Source organism: Benincasa hispida, chromosome 6 (assembly GCF_009727055.1).
Source record: "Benincasa hispida cultivar B227 chromosome 6, ASM972705v1, whole genome shotgun sequence".
Taxonomy (NCBI): domain Eukaryota; kingdom Viridiplantae; phylum Streptophyta; class Magnoliopsida; order Cucurbitales; family Cucurbitaceae; genus Benincasa; species Benincasa hispida.
The window spans coordinates 6,691,245-6,702,726 of NC_052354.1; the positions used below are offsets into that span (position 1 = coordinate 6,691,245).

Genomic DNA, 11,482 nt, shown 5'->3' on the forward strand with positions numbered 1-11,482 from the left:
CCTCCCTCCCTCCCTGTTATTTGTCTCAATCCAGATACCCATTAAGATGTGTGTGTGATCCCCGCTCCCTGTCTCTCTCTATGTGTTATTTGTCTCAATCCAGATACCCCATTAAGATGTGCGTGTGTGTGTGGCGGGGTGGGGGACAACAAAAGCAAAAACAAAAACAACAATTCAAGTATTAGTATATTACATGCTACCCAAAATGTGAATCAGTAAAAACTGATGGAGAAACAAACATTCAAGACGATAGAAAGCAACAAATGGAGGGAAATGGCCGTACAAATAATAAATCTTCACACGGCCGCATGGAGACCAAAACAAACCATTCATACTTGAACTTTCTACAACCAGGGACCCCAACGTATTTTTCAGGTGTTTTAAAAATAATACAATTCTTGTGTACATGGAAAAGAGAGTAGGATTAACCAGAGTACCATCACAAAAAGAGGAGAGATGAGGTATCTCCCAAGGCCAAAGGGTAACATGTTCATAATAATCAATATAGTTTCACTATTAGGACAAATTTATATTTCAATATGTTTGAAAGTTAGTTGTTCAAATACTGTATTTTCTAAGAAGACAATAATTTATAGATTACACTGTTCCAATAGAAGAAATCAATGAATGTGAAAGCATCTTTTCCCATCCAAAACGGTATGCAAAGAACAAAAAAATCATGCACACCTACAGAGAGACAAAGATACGAGTATGGGAATCAATACACAGCCTTAAGCCCACTTACTAACCGGGAAATCCACATATTATATCAGTTGCAACCTGCATCCCAGGAACAAGCTCAGTTAAGGTATCTACTACAGTCCTGAACTCACTGACTGTATATTCTCGATTCATTGCCTGAAAATATAACCATCGTTCCTCAGAACTGTACTGGCATCAAGAATTCACCAAAAAAAAAAAAAAGGAAATTTAGGTGGAGACAATCCTTACACTTAAAATTGTGTCGCTTCCGGATTGAACTGGCACATGCAAAAAGGAGTATACGCATGGATGAGACAAGACATTTGCTATCTCTTTCAAGTGCTCAAGAATGAAAGGAGGATTTGTCATCCCAATCCGAAGCATTGTGCTTGCATCAGGTGGAAGCTCAGCAACAATTGCATTTAATAAAATGGGAAGATTGACCCCAATGTCACGGCCTAAAATTTCATCATATGGCATTAGCAAGAACAAAAATTTTACAATTTTAGCCACCTTGGATAAGAGGCATTATTTCAACGTTCAAACTTGATAGTATCACAGAAGATACATCAGCCAATATTTAAAAATTATGGTAAGATTCATGATACAAAACTGGTCATTGGTTGGTTGGCCACCTTGTCCATTTTTTTGGCTAATCTTATGAATGACCACCTAAACCGATGTAAACATCTAGACCTAAGGTCATTTAGTTGTATCTCAATTTGTAGCTTTCATTTTGATCACTAAACTAACCTATTGTGGGAACATGATAGTACAAACAGAAGCAAAAGAAAGTGAATAACAAAATAAATCAGTTCAAAATGCTCCTTGACAAGATAAACAAACACTGTTATCATGCTTTTGGAAGAAAATCTATTGTAATTTATGGACAAATCAAAATTCTCAAGCTCTCGAATCTTGACTCTAGTTTTACATTTAATTTCTTTCATTAACCTGGAATAGACGATTTGACTATTTTTTATAAATTTTTACAATGCGCATCCATTTTAAAAATTGATAATGTGAAGAACTGATAAATGTCCACTGCGATGAAAGAATATAATCTTCATACAAAATTTCATTAAATTTTCATCAAGATCAACATTTTTAAAAAATCCAACTCCGTATATTTTGGTGGGTTCAACGTAATCTTCCAATCTTCCGACAAAATAACTAATCGACACTATAAATTTACAAACAAGAAAGTATCAGTTTGTCAGATACTACAAAAATGAAAAGCAATCTCAGATGGAAGAAGTGCAAAGTACCATATGCCCCAGTATCTTCACTGCTCAACCATATTTCCCTCACTCCTTCATTGATGACAGATCTTACACGCTTTACCTACAAATACAGTTTTCACAGATTCTTTTTCAGACAGAACAACGTAAAGTTTCCAACTGAAAACAAATGGAGGATATACGTTTAACAAAATCCATACATTAGTTTAAAGTCCTTACAAGGCTATCTACAGTGTAACTTCCCAAGTGACCACGAGCATGTTTTGTCTTGCAATAAGTGCAAGCACCTAAGCAGCCAACATTGATTGGAAGTATTTCAATAAACTTGTTCTTTCTCACCTGTTCAAATATCAAAATTAAATACTTTTTTTAATAGAGCAAAAGGGTAAAAAGAAAATATAAGCTAGGAAGCTTTTGAAATAAAAATCAAACAGAAGACGCAAAAAGCTTGAAAAGGAAACAATTCACACTTTTGGGAGGTCAAGAGCTGGCAGTGTCTTGCGATTTAACAGCCTTACTTCATGACCTTTTAGTGTCTCTTCCACGACTTCTACCACACGGTCAATCTGCTGAACTCCTACAATACTGACCCCTTCTAACTCCTTTAAATCTCGACTACCTTGTGGTACACACCCAGCTACCACAAGAGGCTTTTTTGCATTTTTGCATTTTGTTATTAGAGTGTCCATAGCAGACTGACTGGGGGATTTAACTGTGCAACTGCAGAAATATTTATCAGGCTATATTCCAAATATTGACCCTTTTTCTACATGAGAGAGAAAAATATTTCATGCTGTATATGCAAAATTATAGGTCTGTGCCAAAGCACATATATGCACAGCTATCTACGTCAAAGCACATAAATGAGGAGCTGACACAATGAAGAGGACGTTGAAAGTAAATGTCCTAAAGAAGATGTAATAACCAACATGGGAAAGAGACAAATTCGTTGAATAATTGCTACCAAGAGAATACTAAGGCCCACACCCAACATTGCACGTTAGAGGCACAAATTCTTTGATCACTAAATCAATTAAAGCACCTGCAAGCATTCACAGGCAATTTATGCTTTTTTACAACTAAGAAAGAAATTTTCATTAAACCTTTTCGGTAAAATCAAGACAAATTACGGAACCTTAAAACTTGAAGGAACAGATCATACGTATTTATAAGCCACAAGTCTGCATCTTCAGGATTATCGCTTAACAAATAACCAAATGCCGAAAGCTGACCAGCCATGTACTCGCTGTCACTCTGTCAATGAGGACAACAATGATGAAGATTCTATCCAATTTTTATCTTAGCAATGGTGACACAACTAATCCAGTCAATATAAGCAACCTCACATATTAAAGTTTTGTTAAGATTAATAATAGAAAATAAATTGGCGTATTAACACCAAACATTTACAGGAAATGGTATTTAGGATAAAGAAATGGCCACTAAGCATATTTTGTAAGAAGTAATGTCCAGTGTTTTGCATTATTCACATCAGTGAAGTTGTCATACCCAATAAGAAAGTTGATGGTAAATTTTTCTCCAAAAGCTATGTAAATATAAGAATATATGATGCATGACAAATTTGAATATCATTATTTTTAAGATAAACCAGACTTTTATCGAGATAAAGTGAAAGAATACAAGCGCATACAAAAGGAAGTAAAAAAGCCACAAAAATAGGGGGAGCCAAGCAACAAACTACAGAAAGGGGCTCTAATCCAGTAAAATAAGACCTAGCAAATAATTGAAAAGACTTAGCCATCAATGTCCAAAGAGAGATGTAGACTCCAACAAGCGACCAAACATAGTTAAAAGATCTCTCCCACCCCTTGAAGATTCTATTGTTTCTCTCACACTAAAGACCTCACAAAATGGAACAAACATCAACCTACTACAAAAACAACTCTCTCATGGAAAGACAAGTAAAGAAGAATCTTTGTGATCATCTCCCTAAAACCCTACAAGCTGGCAACGCTAAAGCTGAAAGCCTTAAAATAAGCAACTCCAGATCACCCTAGCAAAGCCAAATCTCCAAAGTGTGTGCATGATGACACTGAAGCTTTAGGGGGTGTTTGGACCAACAACTTGTTAGGTTGAGTTGGTTAAAAATAAAATAACTAACTCATTGTTTGACCCATATACTTTACAACTCAATGTTAAATAGCTCAACTCCACCAACTTCAACAGTATCTACTATTGAAGTTTGTCTATTTATCGAGAAACTTCATCCTCCTCTCTTTCTCTCTCTCCCTCCCTCTAATGTTTCCAACAACTCCACAAAAGAGAGAGAGAGAGTTTAATATTGAAAAGAAATGAATAAAAAAAGTTACAAGAAACAAACCTACCAATTTGAATCTTATCAAATTAGGAATTTTGATTCAAATTATAATCTACAAATTTGTCAAATTTAAATCAAAAGATAAGTTAGATAAATACCAAATTTTACTCGACTTGAATCAAATTGAATTTAGGCATAATCAAATTTACATACCAAACTAAATTCCACTATGTTTATTTCAAAATTCTATTCCAAATTTAAACCAAAATTTGGATAGAATTTAACATTGATCTTGAATTAAGTTTGAACATAAATGACGATGGACATCAGAATGTGATTCAAATAATCGCCGACAATGTTTCAAATTGAAAAGGTGCAAAACAAATTATTGAATCACAATTTTCAAACATAGTTTAGACACCGTGTGTAGATTCATACTCTCAATCTTGCTTTGAAAAATATTTGTGCTACAAAAAATATTGATAGTAAATTAGTAATCAACATGTATTTACAGAGTGTAGTTGGTTTTCTGAAATTTCTAATGATGTTGTGTTTGTCAAGAACTTTATCATGAATCATTCCATGAGGCTCGATATATTCAACAAGTTTGTATCTTTGAAGTTACTTTCATTATTAGAAACACAATTTGTATCTACAATCATTATGCTTAAAAGATTTAAATTCATTAAGAATGATTTGCTAATAATGGTTATCAGCGATGGATGAGGATGCTACATAAAGATGATGTGGGGGAAGTTAGACATGTAAATGAGTTGGTCATGATAATATTTGGTAATACGATTGATTATATTCTTTGTTTTACTGCTCCTATATATGATACGATCAAAGCTTGTGAGACAAACAAACCTTGTCTTCATTTGGTATATGATATGTGAGACACCATGATTGAAAAAGTGAAAGTTGCAATCTATAATCATGAAGGAAAACATGCTAAAGAATTCTCATCTTTTTATGAAGTGATGCATCAAATTCAAATGGATCATTGGAACAAAAATAACACTCCTCTGCATTGTCGGGCACATTCTCTAAATCCAAGGTACTTTAATACATTTTAGATCTTTATTTTATTTTATTTTTTCTAAGCACATTCTAAAGTTTGATATATTTTAATATTTTATTTAGGTATTATAGTGAATAATGGCTTCATGAAGATAAGAATCGAGTCCCATCACATAAAAATTTATAAGTATCAAGAGAGAGGATGAAGAATATAAAGAGATATTTTAGTTTAGAGGATGAGCGCACAAGAGAAAAAATACAATTTGCCAATTTATCTACAATGTCTACACTCTACAGAGTTTGTTGAACATGATTCAATATGTGATAGATATCTTATGAATCCTAAGAGTTGGTGGGCCATCCATGGTACCTTAGAACTCTACCATCACTAACTTTGAAGTTATTTGCGCAACCTCCATCATCCTCATGGTGTGAGGAAACTAGAGTACATATTCATTTGTGAATTCCATGAGCAGGAACAAGATGAGAAAAAAATAGAGTCGTTCGATGGGAAGGATCTAATTCTAGGCAAATAACAAAAGAAGGGATTGCAAGCGAAGCCTTTAGAAGAGTAGGGACTCTAAAAGTGTACATCCCCCAATGGAGGGTTGAAGCATTAGTCTGCAAGCAAGGATAACAAGCCAACAAATCAGTTATTTTCCTATTGGTGAACAGATGACGAAAGGCCAAATGAGAAGGTGAAATCTCAAGAGAAAGGATAAAAGTCATGGGAAGATTCCTCAAGGAAGACAACTAACATAACCAAGGGAACTTGGAACAAGGAAATTTATCCCCCGACCTCCTTTCCTCCCAAAAGTAAGTGTTCATCCCCTATCCGATCAAATTAAGAACAAACTGGGGAAAAAAAAGCTTAGCCAAAATATCTTTCCACGAGTTTCTAGAAGTGCCTTTAACCACACTAGTAGACCAATCAAAAGGGCGAGACCCATACTTGCTAATAGAAGCTTGTGTCATAAGGTATCAAAATCATGATGGAATTGCCAGAGTCGTTTAGCCAGCAGGGTCCTAGTTCTTGCCCTTATGTTACACAACCTAACCCAGCTCTAGCAGCCTAGACATCACCTCCCAACTAACAAGATGCAAGCCTTTCCCCTCCTTAACCCCCTTTCATAAGATATCCCTATCAACTTCTCCAACACTTCGCTAATTGCATATGTTGGGATGTCGCTTAGGACATACGGAATAAAAGTAAGGCATCTCACTTTAATACTCTTTCTCCAAGAAGCAAGCCTCTAATGTATCTTTTTTTTTTTTTTTAAGAAACAACAACTTTCATTAAGAAAAATGTGAGGTTGGTGCTTTTCCTTCTTATTTAGGTCTTCCCCAACGACATGATCCTAGGAGCCTTATGAATCTCATTAATGATAGGTCTCAAAGGCTCCTAGAATCATGTCCTTGGGGAAGACCTAAATAAGAAGGAAAGGCACCAATGATGCAAGAGAAGGCCCCATTGTTCAATCTTCCTCCATGATGCCTGATGCATTCTATGTAAAAGGGATAACATGACGTGAATCATCCATCTATTAAATGTTTGTGCTTTTGCAAATAATAGTACTGTAGACTTCCACGGAATCAAGAATCAAATTCCTTAGGTTCATCCAAAACAAGTAAAGCTTATCTTGCATAAAGAAAAAAGAGAGTTAATTCATGAAGAGTGCAATTCGTTTTTTTTTTTTTTATGCTCAGAATGCTGTCAAATAGCTTTCTTTTATAGTATTATGAACATCTAGACAGTGTGCGTGGAGTGTCTTAGTTGAGCAAAAATATTAATAATAATATAATTTGATGATTTCCAACTTTCTTCCATTCAGCTAGTAGCACGCCTTGTTAGATTTGTTTTCCAAATAGGAATTTTCCTCTTGAAAAATTGGATCACATCATGATTAAGGATAGATTTTTTGTTCTTCATTAGGAAAAGAAAAAAAAACAATAGATCTTATATAGTTGTGTCTGTGTCACACATGCTATTTGCTCAAAAAAAAGTTCCAGTTCTATTGTCATATATTTATCACATTCCACTGAAAGCGTCAGTTCTAATCAATTTACATCATGGATAAAACCCATAAAAGCTTACATTGATGGAATCCAGAATGAAAATAGTAAAATCCAGTTACAGAACATAACAAATTGCAAGGATAAAAAGCTAATGACCAATCAACCTCCAACAAAGTGTTTATCGGACAACAAACAAACTCTAAGGGGATTAAACCCTTAGCCCTGCAATTAAACCCAGGCAATAATAAAATCAATTTAATGTATGGAGGTGAAGGACTAACCTGGTTGTGAGAACATCCAAAGGTTTTAACATAAATCGTCTGCCAAATTACATCAAAGTAGAAAGTTAATAGTATCCGGAAAAGAAATGTGAAAATCAAACAAATAAAAAAGATACATTCAACGCGGATATAAGGAGTCATGAAGAGAGAGACCTGTGTGCCTGGAATCTTAGGTACAAGTGGATTTTGGGTCGGAGAGAGCTCGTTGCTGGAATCATCAGCATTAGGATTAAATTTGAGCATATTCTTTTTCTTCGGCTTTACACCCACTGCGTTTATCGGAAGGCGGTAACCAGGGGGAGCTCCGCCGCCGCCGATGAGCAAGTCTTCTATGTCTTCCATGGCTTAGAACTGCCTCCGATGGAGAGACGAGAGGGCAGCCGTGGAGGTTCACTACTGCCGCTGCTCCTCGTCTTCTATGGGTTGGGCTTAGTGGTAAGCTCTATAATTTACCAGCCCAGGCCCATCATCCTTGGTGAAAATTTGTGCCGTAAAATCCTAATTTCATTATCTAAACCTGTCTAAAGATTGGGAGTATTTACTGACCAAAAGTTAGATATTTTATTTCTATCTCAAAACGATTCTAGTTCAATTAACATAAGAAAGTATTATTAACCATCATATCTGTAATTTGAATTCATTATCGTATTAGATAAAATAGTTTAAATTTTAATGATAAAAACTTATTTTATTCATATATCTGAATATATATTTATACTAACATTCAACCTTACCAAAAAGTGATCTTTTTTTTGCATTATTTCATATCTCATTGTTTTCACAATTAAAATTTACCAGACTGTTAAGTAAGTATTGAAAAATTTGGACCATATTCATAATGTGAAATCTCATATTAATTAGATAAGATGGTGATCATAAATATATGAGTGACTACACTATCTCAATTGGCATGGGTATTTATAAATTCATCGAGATTTATACATAAAGTAGATAACATCATATCATTATGAAGATATTTAATCACACCACACATCAAATATACCAATTACCACTTCAACATTGAATTTTTCCTTTAAAAAGGTAGATTACTCTTGTGAAGAATGTCCCGTGACTATTCCAGTCGAGGAGTAGTCCATGCAATTATTGTTGTGATATCAAATATTGATATATTCCAAAAAAAAAAAAAAAAAAAAAAAGGTTTATAATCCCTCTGTCCTCTCTTCACTTTAGCTAATATACTCATTCTTGGGAAACTATAATTCCATGGGTGAATCAGAAATTGATAATGGTAAACGATAGTTGTATGATGTTTTTCTGAGTTTTAGAGGAGGGGACACATGCAAGAACTTTACAGATCATCTATATTATGCCCTCAAAGATGCTGGGATTCATGTCTTCAGGGATGACAACAAGCTCCCACGTGGAGAACACCTCACCACCGTGCTCCAACAATAATCCAAATGTCTAATATTGCAATCATTGTTTTCTCGAAGAACTATGCAAAATCGAGATGGTATTTGGAGGAGCTGATGACAATCATGGAATGTAGGACGACTTTAAACAAGTAGTTCTGCCCATTTTCTATGATATCGATCCTTCTGATGTGAGGAACCAAAAGAGAAACTTTGAACATGCATTTGCTCGACATCAACAGCCTTCCTCTGTTTCAGACAATCACAAACTTCTTAGGTGGAGTGAAGTTTTGACTGAAGCTGCAAATTTAGCTGTCTCCAATTTCAAAATTTATGCGGATGGGTAATTACTTTTGCTCTCTTTTTTTCTTTTTTTTTTCCTCTTTAAGTATTTTTCTTTATTCCCTGTTTTTCCCATTTATGTGTGAATAATGGATCTACTAAATTGTCTCCACAATTAAAAAGAAAAAACCAAATTGAAAATAAAGTGATCTTACTAAACAGAATGCCCTAGACCCCGATCCGAATCAGGATTCAAAATTGGAATTTGGTACTCGATCCTTGTTTGTCTTGAAATACTTCTAAGAGTGTAGACTATCCCACATATCTATGCGGATCATTTCAGCATGCTTTATGAAAATCTTTAGAAGGTCACCCAATATAGGATTGGTCCAAGCCAAGCAAGCTTAACTTTGAGATTTATATAATCGGATGCACCTTGTTAGTATTGGTAGCAATTCTTTTAAATATTTTTTAACATACTTTCATATCCTTAGAATCTCTCATTCAAATGTAATCTTAGTTCATTCAAGTACTCCTATGAATTCGAGAGTTACAACGTATTTTTGGTTTCTAAAAAATATCAACTATTATTTGGCATTGTAGGTCAAACAAATGGTCCTTCTAGATTCTAATATTGTTTCACACAACTTTATCAATTTTTTTGCTTCCTTTTTGTCTCCAATGAAATTGGTGAAAAATTTGAATATGTTGGATTGCAGGCATGAAGGTAAATTTATCAAGAAAGTTGTTCAAAAGCTATTAATAGATGTGAACAAAGACATACATGTAGCTCACTATCAAGTAGGCATCGGTTCTCGTGTTGACGCAATTACTTCAAAGCTTAGGGTTGGATTAGGTGGTGTGCGCATGGTAGGAATTTGGGGTGTGGGAGGTGTGGGGAAAACAACCATTGCAAAAGCAATTTATAATCGACTTCATCACAACTTTGATGGAGCTTGTTTTCTTGGCGATGTTAAGGATCCTTCAAAGGAATCAAATGGGCTACTTCACTTGCTCCAAACACTTCTCAAAGCTATCTTCAGAACAAGAAAATTTGAACTACAAAATGTACACAAAGGAATCTCACTACTCCAACAAAGACTTCCTCACAAGAAGCTACTTTTAGTATTAGATGATATAGATGACTTGGAGGAAATAAATGCATTAGCAAGACGTCGTGATTGGTTTGGTGAAGGAAGTAGAATCATTATCACAACTCGAGATGAACATGCTCAAATACCTTAAAGTGGATGCAATTTGCACAGTGGATGAAATGAGTGAGGTTGAAGCTCTTCAACTCTTTAGCTGGCATGCCTTGGTAACAGTTGTCCTTTTGAAGATTATCACCAACTCTCAGAAAGTGTAGTTAAGTATTGTGGAGGATTGCCTTTAGCTCTTGAAGTGTTGGGTTGTTTCTTGAATGGTCGAATGGTACTTGAATGGGAAGATGCATTGAACAAATTGAAGACAACTCCTAATAGCAAAATTCAAGAAAAGCTTAAAATAAGTTATGATGGCCTTGATTCGACATGTAAGGAGACATTTTTTCACGTGGCTTGTTTTTTTCTTGGGATGGACAAGAATGAGGTTATACAAATATTGAATGGATGTGGGTTTCTTCAATTATTGATGTCAATATCCTCCTTCAAAGATGTCTTCTAAGGGGCCGTTTGGTTGAAGAGAAAAGAGGGTGGGAATGGGAATGGGTTTACAAAGCCCATGTTTGGTTGGTGAGATTTGTTTATTTAACTTGGAAAATGCAATTTCTAGGTATCTTTTACTCATACAAATGAAGGAATTGCATAATCATTGAGAAGTGTGAGTTTTCATTTCTTCTTTCGCTTCCTACCACGATTTTCCTTCCTTCCAGCGGTGAAATCGTATAGCATTTTGTTACTCAGTGATCGTGTAATATTTGGTAAGCGATCGTGTAGCATTTGGTAGGCGATCGTATAGCATTTAGTAGGCGATCGTGTAGCATTTGGTAGGCGATCGTATAGCATTTAGTAGGCGATCATATAGCATTTTGTTACTCAGCGATCGTATAGCATTTGATAAGCGATTGTGTAGCATTGGATAAGCGATCGTATAGCATTTTGTTACTCAGTGATCGTGTAATATTTGGTAAGTGATCGTGTAGCATTTGGTAAGCGATCGTATAGCTTTGGGTAGACGATCGTATAGCATTTTGCTACTCAGTGATCGTATGCATAATTTACTTAGAGATATGGGAAGAGAGATTGTGCATGATGAATCTCCAAAAGAACCTGGAAGCGAAGCAGAGTTATG

General features: G+C 35.1%; 1 protein-coding gene and 1 pseudogene across 2 annotated transcripts in view; one reads left to right on the forward strand and one right to left on the reverse strand.

Annotated features, from left to right (window-relative positions):
• The window catches only part of LOC120079817 (threonylcarbamoyladenosine tRNA methylthiotransferase), a 12,249-nt gene extending 4,294 nt beyond the window's left edge, over positions 1-7,955 (reverse strand). Inside the window, exons 1-8 of one of the 2 annotated variants that reach the window (XM_039034228.1) lie at positions 7,692-7,955; positions 7,539-7,577; positions 3,106-3,197; positions 2,414-2,663; positions 2,163-2,282; positions 1,971-2,046; positions 952-1,160; positions 750-858 (exon numbers count right to left, since the gene is read on the reverse strand). In XM_039034228.1, coding sequence (XP_038890156.1) covers positions 750-858; positions 952-1,160; positions 1,971-2,046; positions 2,163-2,282; positions 2,414-2,663; positions 3,106-3,197; positions 7,539-7,577; positions 7,692-7,880 — 1,084 coding nt within the window. In that variant the 5' untranslated portion in view covers positions 7,881-7,955. The remainder of the gene's footprint in view (positions 1-749; positions 859-951; positions 1,161-1,970; positions 2,047-2,162; positions 2,283-2,413; positions 2,664-3,105; positions 3,198-7,538; positions 7,578-7,691) is intronic. The other variant, XM_039034229.1, reaches the window with a different exon arrangement.
• Positions 7,956-8,699: 744 nt separating this feature from the next.
• Positions 8,700-11,057, forward strand: LOC120080314 (annotated as a pseudogene).
• Positions 11,058-11,482: the final 425 nt, after the last annotated feature.